This window comes from Lissotriton vulgaris, chromosome 12 (genome assembly GCF_964263255.1).
Source record: "Lissotriton vulgaris chromosome 12, aLisVul1.2, whole genome shotgun sequence".
Taxonomy (NCBI): Eukaryota; Metazoa; Chordata; class Amphibia; order Caudata; family Salamandridae; genus Lissotriton; species Lissotriton vulgaris.
The window spans coordinates 731,162,654-731,183,932 of record NC_141700.1 but is presented as its reverse complement, the minus strand read 5'-3'; the positions used below and the strand labels follow the sequence as shown (position 1 = coordinate 731,183,932).

The following is a 21,279-nucleotide window of genomic DNA, read 5'->3' as shown; positions in this document are numbered from 1 at the left end:
ACACATGCATTTGCGTTATAATGGCATGCGTGATAGTCATATGCGTTGTAAAAGTTTTAGAAATGATGTCTTTGCGGAGTAATAGTCCAGCGTTATAAAAATTGCGGAGTAATGGTATGCGGGATGTTGGTTTGCGGAATATCATCACATATTCCCGGAGGAGGGATAGTCCCTTTCTTGCTATTTCCGTGGAGGCGGGCCTTGTGTCTTGATATGCGTGGTGCGAGGCCTGTGCGCAACAGAAGTGAAAAATCTCCAGTGTGCGCTTCAGGTGTCACTGGAAGTTAAGGCGAGATTACATTTCCTGCACAATGGCCCCTGTTTGCGCTCCTTCCGGCCCTTGGGAATAGTGCCATGCCTGACCTTCATACAGTAAAGCAGGTGCACGTCACTGGGAGCGCTGGGCAACACACCCGGAGGTGGAATGTACAGAATCTGGGAAGAAAAAACTATGAAATATTGGGCACAACGCTCGCTTTTTTTCCGTAATCCCATGCCCCCAGCACACGCCCACAGCACACGATATGAGACATGGCATGAAGGGCGGAACGTTCCACACGCCCCCAGCGTTTGTCATGCCCCCCAGCACACGCCCACAGCACAACACAAATACGCCCATAAGGGACTACTTGGCTGGCACGGTTCTTTAACCTTTTAAATGTATATGGTGGGCGTCTGCATAGCCTATGTCCTTCTGCTGCAACTGCCCTTTCCAACGCTGTATTGTGTGTTGATTGGTGCTGTGGTTCCTGAGATTACCCGCCTCAAAGGTTTGGGCTCTCTTTATTATATTAGTGTATATGTATGTGTATATGTATATGTATATATGTGTGTATATATATATATATATATATATATATATATACATTCAAGTGCAATCATGGACACAAAATTAGCTGGTTTGCTGTTATAGAAAGCTGATTTATTAGAACATAAGGTGCATGTCTGGAGACTCGTTTCAGACACCGACTGAGTCCTTGGTCACTCAAGTTGTAATAAAACAAACAGGAAATTTAAACACACAGGCCCATCCAAAATCACATGATCGGCAGGAAAATAAACATAGAGAAAATACTTCATTATACACTGAGAAGACCTCTATAAATATAAGTAAAACTGTTTACCCTGTTGATGTAACATTCTATATCAATATTGGTTATTTTGAATGACACATGTCTGTATTATGTATAGACATTAAAAACATCGATCGTATGATAAACATGTACAAATACATAGTTAATAATATTCCGCAATGTGGACATGGGACTCAACCATCACTATACATAACCATTTCTATTCAATATTATTTTGCAAATACGCAAATAATCACAATTGTATGTGCAAAGACCGCTGATGTAAACAATTGGTTATGAAAAAAGCAGCATGTTATTTCAATGTGCAAATACGCCAATATTAACAATTGCAGTGCAAAAAACGATATGTAAACATTGATTTTTAAAAAAGCATTCGTACCAGTGGTCCATGAATGCTAATGTAAACATCCGAATGTGCAAAAAACGCTATTTGTAAACATTTCATATTGGATACTAATACCCTCATCAGTGCAAAAGCAAGCATATGCAATAAGCGAAAAAACAGAGTCCTGTGCCATAAAAAATACCAAAGATTCTATACTATACCCTGCCTGCACGTTAACGAAAATGTGCCTGTTCAATACTTGAGGATAGTGAAGAATATGAAAATAAATGTGAAAAGTGTTTCAAAAATAATAAAAGAAAACTCGCTAACCAATAATGGTGATAAAATATGGGAAATGCAGCAGTCAACATGTTGAGCTGGCGTCCATTAGTCCAAATGCAACGTCAATATCATAGTTCCAATACTAAAAATGAACATGCATCTAATGGAATGCCTCCCAATCATCATATGGTAGATCATGTTCCTATCAAAGAATCAAAGATACCTAAGAGAACTCTCATAGTAGGATGGTGCAATCAACCACGATAAATAGTCCAGCAATTCAAAAATGTTAATCTAGGAAAGCAAAATTCATATCCAAGATTGGCCAATCTCCAAGAGATCTATAAGGGGAGACATAAGAATAGGAAAATTGGGTAAGTCGCAGCCCCTATAATTAAAGAAAATTGTATAAATCATCCCCTGTATTCGGCCCAGAAGGAAATTTAGTATCCAGTTCTATAATGTATTTGGATTCTAATTGACCCAGTGCTTTTTCACGATTCCCTCCTCTCTTATTGGGTGGTACTGCGTCAATCACAAAGCACTCTCAGGGGTTAATTTTTACAACATCCATTTATGTTTATTCAGAGAGACAAACATGTTTGTCTCTCTGAAACATGTTTGTCTCTCTGAATAGCTTTCTATCAAAAGGGGGAAAAGGAAATTTTGTGCGATCCTTTCAGCTTCCTTGGTTGCTGATATAAAAAAATCAGAGGGGGAAGGGATCATTTGTCCTGTGGTAACCAGGATTTTTGTTCTATTATTCGGTTCCGGTGCCGATAAAAACCCCTCACTCACGTACCAAGGCTCGATAGGCGGTATATCTTGGTTTTCCGCCTTGTTGTTAGCGACGTGACAGCATCATCATTGGGTTTTAATTGTGTGCTTCCTCCACCTGGAGGTGAACCACTGCTTAGTACAGTAGTGATTTAGTGATGAAAGAAAAAAGGGGAGATGCGTTTTTTGCAGTTAAAAAAGGCTTCTAATGACCAGTGTTGAAAAACTTTTATTGATATTGGAGAGAATGCCTAGATAAAAAACTTAGGGCGTGCGTAGGAAACTTTGTAATGAGGTTTCAGCACTGAGTTACGCACAAAGCAAGGTCGACTTGTTTCAGCCGTGAATTGGCCGCAGGGGGTCAAGCCGGCTTTCTTCAGGACCTAATATTCACATAAAAAAACGGAGGGGGGGGTTTTAACCTCAGTGGAGGGTTAGATTCTTAGTTATTCCTCTAGAATTCATAAAGGCCTGGAAGTACCTTTTAAGTAATCGAATGCGCCACCTCGATTGTGCTGAGTCGCTTGGCCTGCTCGGTCACAGGTTCGGCACGACTTGTGCTGACACTGCCTCTCAGCCTTTTTTAACTGCACAAAACGCCTCTCCCCTTTTTTTTCTTTCATTACTAAATCACTACTGTACTAACCAGTGGTTCACCTCCAGATAGAGACAGGTATACTATATCGAAGTAAGGGGTGATTACACCACCTTACCCAGGCTGTAATTACATACATGTGGTGTCAGTTTAGAAGGCCAGCCAGGGGTGGCATAATACATGCTGCAGCCCCTGGTAGGCCTTGGCTGCACCTATGCCCTGGGTACCTTGGATACACTATACAGGGGCTCACACGGGTGACCCAGTAACCAATCTGGTATCTAGCTAAAGTATGTGGTGTCCATTTTATAGAGAAAGTAGATAGACTGGAGCACTGAATAGCAGGGTCCCAGTCCAACGAAGTCAAAAAACCAACAAACCCCAGGCAAAAAGTGGGGGTAACCATATAAGTAAGATTCCACCTTGCTACAGTGGCATAAACCGTACCAGGGAGTCCTAGGCCTGGGAGAAGAGTACCAGATCATTGAGATACTGGGACACATAAACCAAGAGATGAGCACCTCTACCGGGAGATATAGATGTTGGAACAGAGAGGGATTTGCAAATGAAATGTTAATACACTTTTGTCCTCCCAGGCACCTAATTGGGAAAACCCAAAAAGAGCATCCATAACTGTGCTGAGATAGAGAAGAGGCTACCAGGTTTTGTAGGCTGCAGACAAATTCTCATTTAACTGCATGCATAAATTCTCTATACCAATCCCAAGGCCTATGCAATGGGTGAGAAAGACAGCGGAAGAAGGGAGCCAGAATGCACAGATGCCTGCCGGTACCTAGATGGGGCCAGATCAGCAGGCTCCTTGCGGCAGTTCCACACTCCCTAAATTTGCAGTGTCTGCAGCAGTAGTATGAGGTGCTTGAGACAGCATCCCATTGAACATCAAAGGGGACGACAACAAACCTGAGGACCTCAGGTTGACAGTAGGCGAAACCAATTATGTAAAGAGTAGTGTTCCACACAGGAGTTTTGAATTGTATTTGGAGATTTCGGAATATGTTGTGTTGGCTGACTTGTCATAGAAAGGAAAGATCTCAAAGAAAATGGGTAAATTCTGCTGACTCATTGTGGCCCCTTGTGGAGCGCATCCACTCTTGCTGAATGCCACCATGTCGGCGACTTCCATATCTATTTGAATGTGTTCCAAGGAGATAATCTTGCAGACTTCTGCCATGTTCTCTATTTAGCCCCCCCAAATTCCGTGAAGTTCCCAGCTAGAGTGGTTACCAGTATGTTTTCCTATCCCTCAACCATGAAAATAGTCCAGGAAAAGTTGCAAATATGTAAGTGTTCTTGTGGGGTCCTCCTCAGCCATGCACAGCTCTACAGTCTGTCGTCGGCAAGAGCCAATCATCAAATAGCAAAGTTAGAGGTATATGATATGGAAGCACCTTGTGATACTGATTTTGCGGAGTCCTCTCCTGAACTCCCTCAGTTCAAACCATTAAAAGTGTCTCACCCTCAGAAGGACCAGAGGGTCTCCAATGTGTGCCTGCTTAAGATCTGATCTGCATCGCCTGTTATGGCCACCATGAGTGGGACTGAAATGCAAGCCACCACATCCTTATCAACCACATCTAAAAAAAAAATACAAGCCTAGAGTACAGTTGAGGTCCTCCAAGCTGCCTGTTCCCCAAGACCTGGTATTTCTGATGTGGTGATATCACTTCTAAAAGTACATTTATTATCCGAGGCCTACACGAGGCCAGAACTCTGGGTTCCATCCATCTCAGCAGCTGAAAAGTGGTAAAGGGGAAGAAGGAAGACCCAGAACAGCCTGTGGACATGTGCATCAGTCTTGGAAAGGAATAAGACTAGAATACAGAGCGCAAGCAAAGAGCTTCACTAGGAAAAGATTAGTTGGCAGGACATTGACATCTATGGCCCTTTTAGAATAGAGACCCAATGAAAAGGCATCTGAAACACTGGAAGCAAGGAAAGAAGTGTAATTAGTGAAAATAAAGCTGTAGAGATGCAGGAAAGGGAAGTACAAAAGGAGAGGGTGGAAGAAAGGAATTCAGCTGAGCGGGATCCAGACTGAAGCACACAGAAGACTCAAACAAAACTATACAGCTGAACAGGAGTATCCTATGAACCCTGCATGTGCCACTGACTTAAAAAGCTAACCTCTTCCTGACATTAGCTTGATGTGGTGCCACTCTTTCTAAACCACATGCAAAATTTCTTCTCAAGGAAGGCTACCCTTGGTGTAGATCTCCAGGATGCAATATAGAGTCCATCCAAGGGTGAACTGGAGGTGGATGAAGCACCAAAGTACTCGTGTACAGTCCGCCTGTTTAACAGGGGGCTAACTGGGAGAGCCATCGGGGTATCTCATGTTGGGAGGGAGCTCACTGCCCTCTTTGGTCTGGTCTTCAGCCTTAATGTTTGTCCTATTCCCCTTTAGTGGCACTGCTGGGCCTAATTCACAGGGAGGACCATGTTGCAGTGATGTAGCGTAGGTGGGGCCACAGAATGGTTGCAACGTCCACATAATTTAGGGGCACAACATTTTAAAAGATAAAAGAATTGTGGGACAAGGAAATCGGGAGTCAGGTTGGTCCTGTTGTCTGGAAGTACAGATTGTTGTCTCGCCCGCCCTTCCCTGCAGAAGGGTTGCACAGAGTTGTGCCCTCATGCATCTCTCACGGCTTCAGCGCAGACGAAGGGCTGCTTGCAGCAGGTGGAGGGCTGCTCGCGACACATCTCACGGCATCAGGAGCAGCTCAGCAGCACTACAGTAATGGGTAGATGCATCAACGTTTTCATTTGCGATTCCTTATTTGCGAAAAATAAGGAATCGCAAATGGCAATGCATCATTATTTTCGCAATTTAATTGCGATTCGGTAAAAATCGCAATTTTTACCAAATCGCAAATATTTTGCGAATTCCAAATTGCGATTTCGCAATTCCTATGGGCCAAAAGTGGGAGTACAGTCCTAAAATTACACTCTGGTGACAATGGGCATTCTTAACTGGTGAACACTACATTCCTGGCTGTACACTCTGCCTTATGCCCCCTAGCTATGGGATCGTAGGGCAGGCGGACACTGTCTACTTTCCTGGCTATGCATGCTGCCTTACACTCAGTGTTCATGCAGGGCTGGCGGACACTGTCTACAGTCCTAGCTGTGCACTCTGCCAGTCACCATCTCATATCAAATTGCATTGGTGTTGCTGAGATTTTTCCACATCTGTCCGCAGGCTACAGCTGCTGGCAGGCACACACCTGTTGCTGTTTGTAAGGTGTTATGGTTATGGTTATTGCTATTTTTCATGTCAACGCTCGAAGGCTTTAATGGGTTAATATCCTCTCCATGTTGTAGTACCTGCCAATAAACCAAAAGCTTACATGGCTTGGATATTTCTCACTTCTTCCCCCTATGCTTCTTGGGTGCATACATTCTGCTTATTCGCATTTTGTTGAAGTGCCCCAGGGGCGGGACAATGTGTTTAGTCTAATTCACCCCACACTCTTGGCTTTCACACAGTTGGACCTGAATTTTTTGCTTTCCTAAGAAATTATCCTTATGGAGATTTCAACAAGAGTAAGATGCAGTGAAGACTCGCTATCACAGATTTATTAGTTCTTTCCAAGATTAAATAGTGGTGCAGTATATTGAAGGGAGTTGGTGCACCCAGGGTACCTAGGCCAATCTTTATCCTTTCAATGGGAAGGCCTGCCACCGTGTCAGAAGTACAAAGAAAGGGCCTGTCTTCCATGCAGGCATGTCTGACACTTCCTCTTTATTTCTACACCCCCTGCCAGGCCAGAATAATAATTATGTAACCTTTCCCTTGCTATCTTAACCCTGATGGCCATGCTGAGGGTCCCTTGGAAGCCAACTACGTCAAAGTACTCTGCGCCTAAAGGATATTCAGCCTCTGGGTGACACAGGCCTCAAAATTAGCAGCACAGTACGAAGTAGCCCACAGTATAATGAAACTTATAAAGGCTTCGCATTTTAACCATGCATTCTGTGCTGCACAGCCCAGTAAAGATTCAACACGTCTTGCTGCGTCTTGCAAAATTATACTCTTTCGAGGCTCCTCACTGCAGCACATGGTCACAAAAGGATCTTCCTATTCCTTTAGTTTTTTTGTTTTTTTAGGTCTCCTACGCAGCGCACATGCGCTGCATAGGAGGACACCTCTTGAAATCGATACTTTTTTTTAACCAAAAACGTGCACGCATTGCATTGCTTTCAATGGCAAAGCTTGTACGTTTGGCGATTCCCTTGCAGGAGCGAGCTTTGAAGCCATCTGTTTGTAATGAACTTGCAAACAGATGGTGCCCCTTGCTCGCTCCCGCAAGGGAAGCATGAGCAGGCCCCCTCCCCTCTCCCCTGCTGCCTCCTTGTCAAACTTGTTTACTTTAATAAGTATCTCCCCTGAATCGGCTCGGCTGTAAGGTATGCAGCATGAGCAACAGGCATTGGCAAGAACCAATCTTGTTCAAAGGCGCGCCCTATCGGCTTAAATTTGCTAAAGCTTACAAGGCAATACACCTTTTTTGAGTTGTTTTTTTTGGGCTTCAGTAATGAAGAAGAACTGAAATGGAAGATAAATTATTGTGCCTTGTAACAAATGGATCGTAAAATATACAGAGAATATGGAGAGCGCATTGTAGATGTCGACGCACCAGACTGCTCCGAGTTTTTAAATAAAGGATAACAATTTACCGATATTTTTGCCATAACTTTTCTAACTATATTTAGTAATGACTTGTAGATTTGAATTTAAGTGTGTACGTGATAAAAATATTAAGTTTTAAAAAAGCATAAACGTGTTCTTGAAGACCTTGACATAGATTCTTACAATATTAAAATATAGGGGCATATTATCAATGGGGTTTATCACCGCTTTTTTGGCTTTAAAAGCCAAGAAAGCGGAGATAAAATTATCTCCCTATTACCTCGCTGTCGCTAACACCAGTTAGCGACAGCTAGTAGGAGATAGCGACCATCTTGGGCCCTGCTTTGCATGTCAGTGATATTTATCACTAATGACATGCAAAGTGGGCGTGCCAAGATGTTAGCGACTGGAAACAGTCGCTAACATCGCTATCTCCTATTACCAACCTTTGCAGATATTCGCGCTAAGCGCGATTATCTCCAAAAGCTAACATCTGCCCCCGAGCAGTTCTTAGCCATGTTATCCAATGGTAGGTGGATAACATGGCTAAGAGCATTAGCTCGGTAATGCATGAATATCGCTGACTTTTCAGACTTAGGAGTGCTGTTGTGTCTTTGAAAGCAGTATGGGATGGCCAGAGCTACATGCATTTTTAGGTCTGCCTTGACGGCACAGTTGTCGCTGGACCTTATGTAATCAATAAAAAGATATTTTAGGGTAATACAGAGAGAGGTGCTTAGACTCCACCGCATTTTACCTCTGAATACAGGATTTGATTGGACTGAAGTTGTGTGCTTCAACTAAATAGTCCCATGATTGCGCTTTTTGGTTTGTGGCAAAGCTTATACTAGATACCGCAGGACTCAATTGGTTATGGTGGCAAGGCAATGATCATGGCTATGGGCTTGATCTGTTGATTATCAAATGTTATGATAAGGCATGATATATTTATTGTGAAGAGCATATGCTAAAATCAGTAGGCATTTGAGGGAGATTGTTATTACTCCGTATTAATGCCCACAGATGGGTATTTTGTTGCATGGAATATCAGATTACTGTACTAGGCAGGATATGGGTGTTGGTTAACCCCTTGACAAACCATGGATGTAGAAGATTTGCTATTTGGAATTCTGCTGCCTTTCACGTTTTATGACTGTCTAACTGATGGTTGATTTGTGGAATAGCTTTCGCTCAAAACAGTAGGTCTGACTTTATCGTGGTAAACTATAGGTCTGATCGATTTATAAAAAAAAGTGTAACATTTTTTTAAAACAAACTTTATTTGATTTTTACATACATAATCATGCACCACAGTTCAACATCAGAAATATTAACTCTGGAGATACAGCCCGCTATTCCCTGCATGCCTCAATTTAACTGAAAGCAGCCCCACTAACCAGGGCCCTCCTTCCCTCCATGTCATTTACCCCATGACATACAGGTCTAACCTTCCATGCTTGGAACTATTTAGCTCGTACACTTAATGCCCTATGTAACCCTATTATAGGTCTGATCGATGCACTAGAAAATGTTATGTCTGATGCCAAAGATATGTTTATTATGAGAAGCTATTAGAAAGGCCTAATTTATTTATTGTGAAAAGCATTTGCTAATGTCAATAGGTTTTTAACAGTTGGTTACTATCACCTTGTATAACTGGCTGCTCATTGATATTTTGTTACCTGTAATCTCACAGATTTACCATAGTAAGCAAGGATGTTGGTGCTTGCCACCTACACTTACAAATCCAGGATGTTTTTCATGTGATCATTTTTAGGTCTCACCTACGCAGCGTGCAAGCTCTCCCTTGAAGACGTTTTGGAATCTCTCCAGGCTTTTCTTCAAACTCGTTCATGTTTTGCACTGTTTGCTATTGGTACTCGTGCAGGTTTGGCTTTTCCTTTGCAGGAACGAGCAGCAGCTCCATCTGTCTGCAATTATTGCGCTAGCTTCCGCAAGCAAAACACCATACATGTATTGATCCTCAGTGCTTGTCTAATAGGCCATTAACGCTAGCACATGCGCAGCAGTGGCCACTCTTTTGCCGGGGAATGACTCTCTGCGTGTGTTGCGTGCGCAGCCTGCACAAAAAGCTCCCCCTCCCTCTGATCGAACAATGCCCTCACCTCCCTCGGTGGCTCCTCTCCGGAGGCTCCTCTGCCCTGGGGGCCGTATTTGAGGCCCAGATGTGAGGGGTATGGTCGGCTGTGACTCAGTGCCTCACCCCTTCCCTGCCTCCTCCTGCGTTCTGTACATTTCCTCACCTCTCCCTGGGCCTCCCCACAGCTGGTGGCTGCCTCTGCTCCGTGATCTGCTCGCCCTCCATTCTTCCCGGTCTCTAAAGCTTCGCCACCGCCAGACAGGGCTTTAAACCCCAGACAGGGTTGTGCCGGCATTGGCCCATCCCCGTCTTCACTGAATGTACATGTCTTTTGGCTTCCTTTCCCCAGCTGAGCTCAACTGCCCCAGACAGCAGCTGACAGACGCTGAGGAGGAGGCGGGGAGGAGCCAGTAGGTAAAGCTTGTTTGTTTTCACTCATTTGTCGCAAGATGCCCCGTCGTACACACGGTCCCATTACAGGCTTACAGCACTGCAACACTATCTCCACATGTTCAAAGGTTCGCCCCACCTGGGGCTCCTCCAGGCACTCGCGTCTCATCTGGTAGCCCCAAACAAAACCCCGCCGTCAGCGTCCTCACAGCCGCTCCGGTACCCTCACCACTCACATTCAGTCTAGTATCCTCACTGATGATTCCTCTACATACTCAGACATACACCCCATATAGTATCTTCCCAGCCACTGGCACCCTCGTAGCCACTTGGTACCCTCACCACTCACATGCCGCTAGCATTCTCGGTCACATTTCCACTAGCTTCCTCGTACAAGCGCATTCCATCTGTTATCCTGACGAAAGCCCATCACACCCTCACAGACACTCTGGTACTCTCACCACTCACATTCCATCTAGTATCTGCCCTCCCGGTTCCTATAGCACCCTCACATACCATCTGCTATCCTCGTCCTTAGACCTCTGGTACCCTCACGCACTCACAGCCCTCAAGAATATACATGCAAAGTCCACCATGTCCTATGACTCTCACAGCTTTTTTGGCACCCTCATACATCCCTATCGCATCTAGTATGATCTCACAGGGTTCTTGAGACATCACACACACACAGCCGCAAGGATCATAGACTCTTTTGGTTTCCCCAAAAAAGGCAATTGTGTTTAGACTCATGCAAAAATTAATGCATTAGGTTTAATTTCTCGCTTTAGTAATAAAACATGCTGGCACTTCAATGTTTCAAATCTAGATAGTATTTTGACCTCACTTCTTTTATGTGGAATCAAGCGATACATGAGTTATGCTACAGAACAACCCAATAATTCACCTGATAAACTATCTATCCAATAAACAGACCAGCTTCTCGATATCAGAGAAATTAAACCGACATTTCTGAACAGTTAAATCACCTTTGCGTGTACAGACCGTACTGTGTCCAGGATACTTGCACATAATGAACGATTCAGGAATTAGTATGAAGATAAAACAACCTAAGTGCTTTGAAGGAACACTTGAGGTATTTAAGGGTCACCATTCACCTGGGTAGCATGCCATTCCGTCATATTTTGCATACTGTGCCCTTATAAAGAGGAGGCCGCCATATTCAGATCAGCTATGGCCCTCTCCCTAAAAGCTGTAGATAATCCAAACTGCTAGGTCCCGTTTCTGCTAAGCAGTAATATAAAGAACCCCTGCCACTGGTGCACCGCAAAATAAACAACCCCTCCCACCAGTGCACATGTATATAAACAACCCCTGGCAGTGGTGCACAGGAATATAAACAACCCCTGCCAGTGGTACACTGGAATATAAACCAGTATTGGCATAGCCAATAGGTCTCGCCTTTGGGACCTTTTTAAGTATTTAGTTATGCAGCACAATATTCTTGGTGCAACAGCATCAACTGTTGCTTGGCTAAACACTTATAGGATCCCAAAGGCGAGACTATTGGCTATGCCCATGCTTGTTTTAAAGAGCCGACAAGCCTGAAATCTACATTGACACGCCCACTGAATGCCTCTCTGTGGAAGCTCAAAAACCTGCACGTTGTGGGTTTCTCTTCCCTGAGACTGAGAAAAAATTACGATGAGCGGAATGCTTTAATTTATTCTAGTCAGAATGTGAGAAGCACTTTCTGGGAATATTGGTGTTGCAGGGGACAGAAGGTCTGAAGTTTGTAGAGAGTTACAATAAGTGATACAAGGGGACAGGAGGTGTGAAGATCTTGGAGTGTTAACATCTGCCACGGAATGGAGGTGTGAAGGTGCATGAGCAGATGTGATGGTTCCCAGAGAACTATAACAGTGCTGTCAGGGTACAAGAGTTTTGAAGAAGATGCACAAATGTTTAAGGGTATAAGAGTTATTTCAGTGATGCTCAAGTTTTAATAGTGTGATGGCCTGAGAGGTGATTTCAGTGATGCACGGAAAATGAATGGTCTGAGGGGCCTGCATGTCTCTCCAAATATTGATGATTAAAAACTTCTTGATCTGTTGGGTCCCAAATTCAGAAAATATTTAAAGTCCAAATTCCTTTCTCCATTACTCACATGTTCCTGGGTACTCGTTCTCCTCTCTGGCTTCAATCTTTCCAACAATGTAAGCTCCTAGATCGTTTGATAGCTATTGCCTTTCATCTTATCACCTCCAATTGGAAACAAGCCAACAATGTCACTTTTCTCTCTTGGTGGAATGCGGTTTGTTTCCATCATCGGCTTGACAATATTTATGTTTCTCCCATTTCCCTGGCAATCAAGAGATCTCATTTGGCTCCCCCTAGCCAATTATTTCTTTGGTTGCTTCCTCGACCACTACTTCTAAGACTAGATCAGATGAAGTACTGAAACCACCTTGAGTTCCCCCATTGCCTTTTACCATTTTATTTTTCTAGCTGATTACCAATAGTTTTTTTGATTGATATATTATATAATTTTCTCATTTTCAGGTATTGTTATGCTTATGATGTTATTTCTATTCGCGCAATTTGATTGAATTCCTCCTTTGTTCTTATATATTCTGCAATTCTTTTATCAGTTTATATTTTTATCGTATAACATGTATGATTTTAAATGTTTATTCACTTCTGTTCAGTTTTTTCAATAAACTCAAACTTAAAATAAATAAATATATTCTTGATCCAAAATATCGAGTCTCGTCCTAAATATGTAAGACCAATAGATCATGGAGATAAGAGCAAGTAGGAAAGCATAGATTCCCTATCCTTATATCCAGCTCTACGTACCCTGATCTATTTATTTTGTTAAGATACATGTGTAAAGTTAAATGTATTGTAAAAAATAATCTATACACCTTTGTATAGTTTGGGCCTCAATATCATGGGCCCAATATATTTTGTAGCTGATATCCCAGTGAAATACCTAGGGGCCTATTGGTGCAATTATGTGTATTAGGCATAGCATCTCTACCCTTGGCAGGCAAATATTGGGAGCTTGTCAATGACTAGATAACACAAAGGCTTCACTGTATATTGAAATCTGGCTTCACTAGCGACAGTTAGGACTCTGTTTCGGAGTTCCATATTACAACATCCAGCCACCACTTTTGCAGAATCAGACTTCACACTGGCAGGACAGGGGCAGCTTGTGAAACCTTTCCAGTGGCAGGAAGGGGACCAAAAACTGGCATTTTAAAGCATGTGATCTGCTTAAATGGAATCATCTTTTCCTGCCTTACAAAACAAACTGCCTGGGGATACAGAGGGTGATTAATCCCCCACATTGCTGCAAATCTGTATATTTACAGCGAGTTGGAGACATTGCTACTTTTATGACTTCATCTAAGCTGTTTGTACGAGTAAGCCTCTAGTGGTATAATGTGCATAGACATTGGACTGTTGGAACAATTGTATCAAGCACAATAATACAGATATTTTGCTAGTACAAGTTAGTCATGAGTTGATGCCGAACAGTATTGACAACGAGAATTACATATCATATGTTTCCAATGTTGATCCAAATCTTGCAACTAAGTAGCACGGGGTTGGGGATGTTGTATTTTGGGCGAAACAGTCCCTGGAAGAGGGTGTGCATCTGGGACACATGGTGGTCAGTCTGAAACATCCGATGAATACATATAGGGGTATGGTACGTGTCTTGCAGTTACACATTTGTCTTCACGAAACTCACCCATACAACTGGATTAATTAATCCATACAAGAATTGTTGTTTTGTCTAAATGATGCTCATGACCCTATCCTTACTGATCTATGCACTGTCATCAATACTATGTGTTACTGATCATAATATAATTGCTGTCCAAATAAACAAGCGTGGCAGACAACACATTGTGCATTTGTAGGAGTGGTGGACACCTTCCCATTTCTATGCCCTTATTCTTTCAGTTTTACCCAGATTGCTCTTCCATGCCCCCATGGAGGGTTCAATGTTGTGCTGGGACAGAGTCTGATGAGGTCCGTGGAGATATAGCAGTGATATCCAGGAGTGCAGGTTTCCTGTCCTTGGGCTAAAAATGACACTGGACACTGAGCTCTTACATGAAACCTCTTTATTCTCCCTCCTCTAAATTTCCCCTAGCTCCTCCCTTTCCGCTTCCTCCCTACCCCTTCCATTCCCTCCCTGCCCTGTCTGTGGATCAGGGTCAGGCATAACATGACACCTCCCCTCTTTGTTTTGTAAGTGTTCACTGTATTTCAGAGTTCTTCAATGAGTCAAACAGGTCTTTGAATTGTTCTTCGAGATCAGCAGGATCAGCAGGATTGTATCTGGTCAGGCGAGCTTCTTTCTCTCGAATTGCCGATTCCAGCTCTGGTCTATATACTCTTGGTCACTGTTTCCTTCTTGACTTGACGAGTCCGTGTTCCAGTCAGGCTCTTGCACTCTGGTATAGGCAGAAGGGTTGAACCTTTTGAAGTGTGATGTTTCTGGTCATCCGCTTGCCTCCAGATTCGGCTATAACTATGGTCCCTTTCCTTCCTATGAGCAAAGTAGCGGCTGTCCGCTTTGGTTCTCATGTCCTGTTTCACCAGCACCCAGTCTCCCTCACGGATGTCTGACATCTTTGCGTGTCTGCGGTGATCAGCATACTCTTTCATTTTTAATTTCTTCAAGTTCTACTAGAGTGTCATGGTCTGTGGTTACGACTCTGGATTGTGTGACAGCATCTGAAGTCTGGATCCGGGTGCGTGGGGTTCGCCCGAGAATTAGAGTGGTGGGACATTGGTTTGTAGTACTGTGTGGCGTGGTCTGATAGGCTCGCAGCACTTCATTTAGTGCCGGTTGAATGTCACGACGAGCCGGTTCAGCTTGTTGTATGGTCTTTTTGATTGTTCCCATAAAGCGTTCCACCATCTAGTTAGCCTGGGGCCACAGGTTGGTGATTTTCCAATGTTTCAAGTTCAGGTGTTTTGCATACTCTGCAAACTCTTGTCTGTTGAACGGCAGTCCGTTGTCTGTCTTTACCACCGTAGGGATTCCCCATGCCGTGAACGCTTCGTTGATGACCGGTATGACAGCAGTCGCTTTGGTGGAGGAAATTTGATGAACGATGGGAAAGCGGGAGTACTCATCCATGATGACATTGATATATTTCCCTGACTTAAGTGGGCCAAAGAAATAGTCAGCTCCTTGTTGCCATACACTGCCCGGGAGGTCCGACATCTGCAGTAGAGTGGGTGGTTCATCTAGTCCCACTAATTAACCGGATGGGCAGTCTTGGAGCGTGGCTTCCACCATCTGGTCAAGGCACAGGAACCAGACTCGTTCTCACAGTGCTTTCTTCATGGCCACCGCTCCTGTGTCCTTCGTATGGTAGGTTGATGGCTCCTTGTCTTAATTTCTAAGGGATCACAATTCTTCGGTCTCTTAGTAACAGCCTGTCAGCACTAAAGTAAAGTTCATCTTGGACGTGTTTGAATGCCACAAGTTCTTGAGTGTTGACACAGTCACTCATTGTGTTTTCTACGTGTCTCCATGAGTTGGTGCAGATTCGGTGCATGATGATTTGGATAGTGGCATCTTGGGCAGATGCTTCACTAATGGCTTATAGCTGGACCGCTGGTGTGCAGGCTTGGTCAATGACGGTGTGGAGGTATTCTTCCACCACAGAGTGTCGCACTTGCATCCGGGTTTGTGGATGCAGCAACAGTCTGCTGGGTTTTCAGCCTTCCCTGTTTTGTGGATAATGGTATAGGTGTAGTCTTGTAGGCAAATTCCCCACCGTTCAATCCGTGGGGGCACATTGGCCCGCAGGTTACCATAGATGGTTGTTGGCGCCTGGTGATCAGTGATGTGTGAAGTGTTTTCTGTATATGAAGAGATGAAAGTGCTCACATGCCCACACAACCACAATACACTCTTTTTCGGTTGTGAATAGGCCTTTTCCGTGTCGGTAAGGCTACGGCTGGCATATGCAATGATGTGGTGTTGGTTGGTTCGTCATCCTATTCTGCTAGAATTACGCCTAGCCCCACTGGGCTGGCATCCAGTGATTTCGGTCTTTCGTTTGGTGTTGAAGTAGGTTAAGTTGATGGCCCTGCTCACGGCCTCTTTGATCTTGCTGAAGGCTTGTTCACATTTGGCTGACCATTGGAAATGTGGCCCTTGACGTGTCTGTTCTCTTAACGGGTAACTGATGGTGGCGTAGTCTTTGATGTAACGGGCAGAGTACCTAGCCGTCCCGAAGAATGAAAGGAGGTCCCTGACATCACGTGGCTTTGGAGTGTCAAGGAGTGCAGATAGTTTCTCAGGGTCAGGTCTCATGCCGTCCTTTGAGAAGATGTGGCCGTAGAGTTTGAGTAGTGATTTGTGGAACTCCCAATATGTTGCCGCTGTAGTTAAATGCGTTTGGGATGTTTTGAGTCACACGCCGGACAGCCTCCTGAAAAATCTAGTCCACCGATGAAATTCCGAAATTAAGACGTTTGTATCTGTAGATGCCTTGGTGAGTGGTGAATGTGGTAATGTATCTTGATTTCTCATGCAATTCTAGTTGGTGGTATCCCTTGTTGAGATCCAGTTTCGAGAAGACTGTCGCCCCATTTAGGCACGTGATTATTCCGCTGATGTGGGGTCCTGGGTGTCGCTCTCTCAATGGCTGTGTTCGGGGCTTGCATGTCCACGCCCATGGCGTACCTTGCTGTCTTGACCTCTCTTGGGCACAACCATGACCCATGGATTGGGTCCTGTTAATCGCTCTTTGGTGTCGGCTCTCAGCAGGTCTTGTAATTCGTCATCTCTGCCCTTTGCAAGTGGAATGGCACTTTCCTGTGATGTTGTGCTATTGGTGTTATTTGTTCGTTGATAAGTAACTGGACTTTGAAGTGAATTCGTTTCCCTAGCCCACTGAATAGTTTCGGGAATTTGTTGACCATGTCCGACAAGTCATTCACCTTGTATAGGATTTCAACTAGCTTCAGGCGTTCTGCCGTTGGCAGGCTGAGGAGGCAATCTGCTGCTTCGGGCCTTCAATTACATGAGTGTGTACTTGTATTTGCCTGTCCTTGTACGTTAGAGTAGTGCAGAATTGTCCTAGACATGGCAGTGGTTCTTTGGACATCCACTTGTAAACTCGAACTGCCGCTGGTGCCAGTCTCGGTTTGGGAGTCATGCTCTGATATTCTGTGCTGCAAATGTAGTTGAGCGATGCGCCAGTGTCTTGTACAAATTTGGCGGTGGCTTCCTAGTTGAATGTTTAGTCGCGGGTACTTCTTTAATCTGTCTGGGTCTTCCACCATACACACTTATTTATCACTGTCTTGTGATATGGGAGAGAGGGAAGATGATTTTCTGGATGTCGACTGCTGGGATCTGTATGAGCTGACTGATTGGACGCTTGACCTTGATGAGCTGGTAGAGCGGTCTCTCCGTCCCAGTACAGCTCTCGGGTGGTGACTGGATCCTATGTTCTGTTTGGTCTGTTTCATCTCCGAGTGGCGGGTTTAGCAAACCGCTTCAAAGTGATTTTCTCTACCGCATCGGTGACATTTCTGACCCATTGCCGGGCACTGGTCCACGTGGGGGTAATCTTGGCCGCACAGTTAGCACTGCAGTGATTTCCTCTGGGGTTGGCTATTTCGGATCCTGCTGCGAGGAGAATTTGCACGAGTGTGTTCATGTCTTCCAGATTTGTGGCGGTCAGGGCGACCCCTTGAGTCGGTGTGAGTCGTTTTGCTGGCCTCCATCTTTTTTGCGTGATCTTGGGCTTGGTCATTGATGTGGGTGAGTTCTTATATCTCTTCAAGAGTGTAGTGTTTTTTTAGTTGACAACGCAGTGACACTGATTGGCATCCCTTGATGATGCGCAGACGAAGCGCGTCTTCAGTGCTGAACTGGCCAAAGTCACAGTATCGAGCTAGGCGCCTGATGCGGGCAATGAAGTCACTCATGGATTCATCCTTCTCTTGGGATGAAAGATTGAATGTGCAGCGCTCATAGTCTAAGTTCCATTTGTGGTGAAACTTCCTATCTAGGGCTTCTTTCACATCTTCGTAGGATGCGGTATTGGCGGTGGCTACTTCATTAATTATTTGTCCGATGTCTTTCCCCACTAGGTTTTGTAAGGCTATGAGTTTTTGATTGGGGTCACAAACTTGTGACCCTGTCATGAAGTATTCAAAGTCTTCAACCCAGCTTTTCCATTTGGGCCCCATGCTGTTCCCAGATGTCAGCAATAGAGGCTCGGGAGGGCGTAAGAAGGGTACTCCCATGAGCACCGGTCCTAGTTGGGGGCATTTTGTGTGGACCCATTTGCTGCTGGCTGCATGGAATAGGCCTCCAAGGATATGGTGAGTGAAAACGTGACTCTGGTAGACTGTGGGGGCTTCAGAACCACAATTTGTGATCTCTGGGAACTTTCTCTGAGTCGCCGGACTCCAAGATGGCCGGCGTGGTGAGTTCTGGGGTTAGCCAATGCACGGTGCTTGACTTTAAGATGGCCGCCGAAGGGACGTGATGCCTCACCCTCACTAGGGTAGTTAAACTTTTACTTCACCAGGGTAGTTATTTAATCTGACTTACCCTGGTCTTCACATGTTGGGCATCAGTAGGGTTGCGCTTTCTGGATTGTGGGCCGCTTCAGCAAGTCTGCCTCATGCTCACGCCCTTCTCTCGCTGTCGAAATGCTCTGCAGCGCCGCCTTGGTTGTGCGCTCCTACTACCCCTCAGTGGTCGCGGAGAACAGGTGCGGTAGGTCTGCTGATCCCACCCTCGTCGCCAGTTTCTGGTCCTCGGGCTAAAAACGACAAAGGACACTGAGCTCTTTCGTGGAACCTCTTTATTTTCCCTCCTCTACATTTCCCCTAGCTCCTCCCTTTCCGCTTCCCCCCTAGCCCTTTCTTTCCCTTTTCCTGCCTGCCCTGTCTGTGGATCAGGGTCAGGCATAGCGAGATGACTGAAGGGTCCTCAGGAGATGTGCCAGTGACACACAAGGAAAGAAAATGTGAAAGTTACTCAGGAGACATGCCAGTGGTACACAAGGAAAAAAGGTGCCAAGGTTTGTCAGGAGACATGTCAATGACACACAAGGGAAGGTGTGAGGGTTCCACAGGAGACATGTCAGTTGTACAGAAGGAAAGGTGTGAAGGTTGTCCCAAACACCACTGGTATTCCCCTCCACAAAGTGAGCAGATTCTGTGAAGGGATATCTGTTCTTGGAACTGAGTGCAGAAATGGGAGAAAGCCTGCCTTGTGGTCTTTCCTGAATCATTGTGCCTCCAGTCTGAGTTCTGGGCTTCTGTTATAACCCTGTTCCCAAATGTCATTCCTTTCTCAGCCAGGCATGGAGGGGGTTGTTTATGAATGCCCAGGAGACGATGCCGCTGGGTCTAGGAAACCTCCATTAGACAATAATTGGGGTAACCCAATAATCGTCACCAGACCTGGGTACAATGCGGGAATGAAAAATTGTTCCGTGCCGGCTTTAAAGGAGAAATAAATCACAATATATCTAGCGTGTGTTGCAATAACAGTCAAGCACTAGTAATTAGTACCATGTAGAGAAACAACTACGTTCCAGAGTAGCAAGATAGGAGTTTTTAAAGCATACAGTTAATGTAAAACCAGTCGATGCACCAAAGGTTATTTCAGTTCTAGTATATTTATTCCAAATACTTGAAATAAATAACAATTTATGCATTTGAAAAGATACAAAGGTTGCGCCAAAGGGGAAATGAGGGATGTGTGCTTGTGATGGATAGGGATAGGTAGAAGTCACTGGTTTAAGAATACACACTTTTTCAATAATTCCAAAGGCAGACTGGTAAAGACTAGTACAGAAAGACATGTCCTAGTGAAAATCATTACATCATGATATACAGTTTTTATTAAATGCATCAATGCAACATCAGAAGATGGGGAATGGTTCAGGCCTCGTGTGGGTGGGGAGCATCGACGTCTGGCAGTCCGATATCCTTTACTCGCCCCTGGATGTTAGAGCTAGTTTGAGAGCTTCAGGGCCCAAAATCCGGGAATTGAATCTGTTAACCTCTGTTCTGGGGCTGACTTACTATGTGATAGAAAAATAACGCACCAAGTCACCCCTTTCAGTATTGGACTCAAGGTAGTGAGGTGAGTAATCCAGGGCTTACTCTGGGGGAGTTGGTGTATTCAGTGCATTACAAACAAACCTTTAATAAATCTATTAGTAAGCCAGTACGTAGGGGGTTGGGGGTGGGGGGGTGGTAGGGGGTATTGTGGGGCTGAGGGCAATCACTGTGATGTCATTGAGTTCGAAGGGTGTGTGATGTCACTCCTGCTACCACTGGCATTTTGGTGAATCTACATCATGGCGGGGCATGGGTTAGGGAATGAGTTGTTGATTGGGATAAGGGGGCAGGGCTGGGTTTCCTTAGGGGGAATTTTAGTACAGAGCAGGCCTTAAATACAGAGGGGCTTATCAAAGCGTGGATGTTGTCCCCAGACCTAACTTTTTTTAACCTGATTTTCTCTTCTCCTTTGTAGTGTCTGGGAAACGCATCACAGCAGTGATGTCTATTGCAAGCATCACTGTCGGTGAGTTGGTCCTGCCTTGTGCTGCCCTGGTAATGTGTAGGCTGAACCTGCTGCATGTGTTGAGTTACACTCTAGAGTGGTTTAGAATGTTGTAGCAGGGTAATCCTGATTTGTCTGCCTTTGACTAGAGGAATCCAATTGAATTCTAGGCTGCATGGTGCCCTGATGTACTTGGTCCAGGATTTATTTTTCGTTTTATTTTGACAACAGTCCTCTCTTAAAGCTGGGAGCTCATCGCCATCAGTTGTATCTGGTCATTATTCTACCAGCATAGCCACTAGTTTAATGTTGAGATTGGTAAAAACAAATCGTAAAAATAAGCAAAAATTTATTTTTTCCTTTTGAATCTTTAACCTAACACAGCAGATAAATAGAGACTTCATTCAAAGGTATTTTAGCACTGCCTAATCTATTCCTAAATGATTGTTAAAGCGGCTAGAGGCAGAATTCCATGATATAAAGTAATAGTGGATTTTGCAAATATTTCCTTGAGGTATGAG

The 21,279-nt window shown here is 44.5% G+C and overlaps 1 protein-coding gene across 1 annotated transcript in view; it reads left to right on the top strand.

Moving 5' to 3' along the window:
* The window catches only part of LOC147678413 (uncharacterized), a 115,002-nt gene that overhangs the window by 37,333 nt on the left and 56,390 nt on the right, over positions 1–21,279 (top strand). The window contains exon 3 of the mRNA XM_086946004.1: positions 20,729–20,779. Coding sequence (XP_086802130.1) covers positions 20,729–20,779 — 51 coding nt within the window. The remainder of the gene's footprint in view (positions 1–20,728; positions 20,780–21,279) is intronic.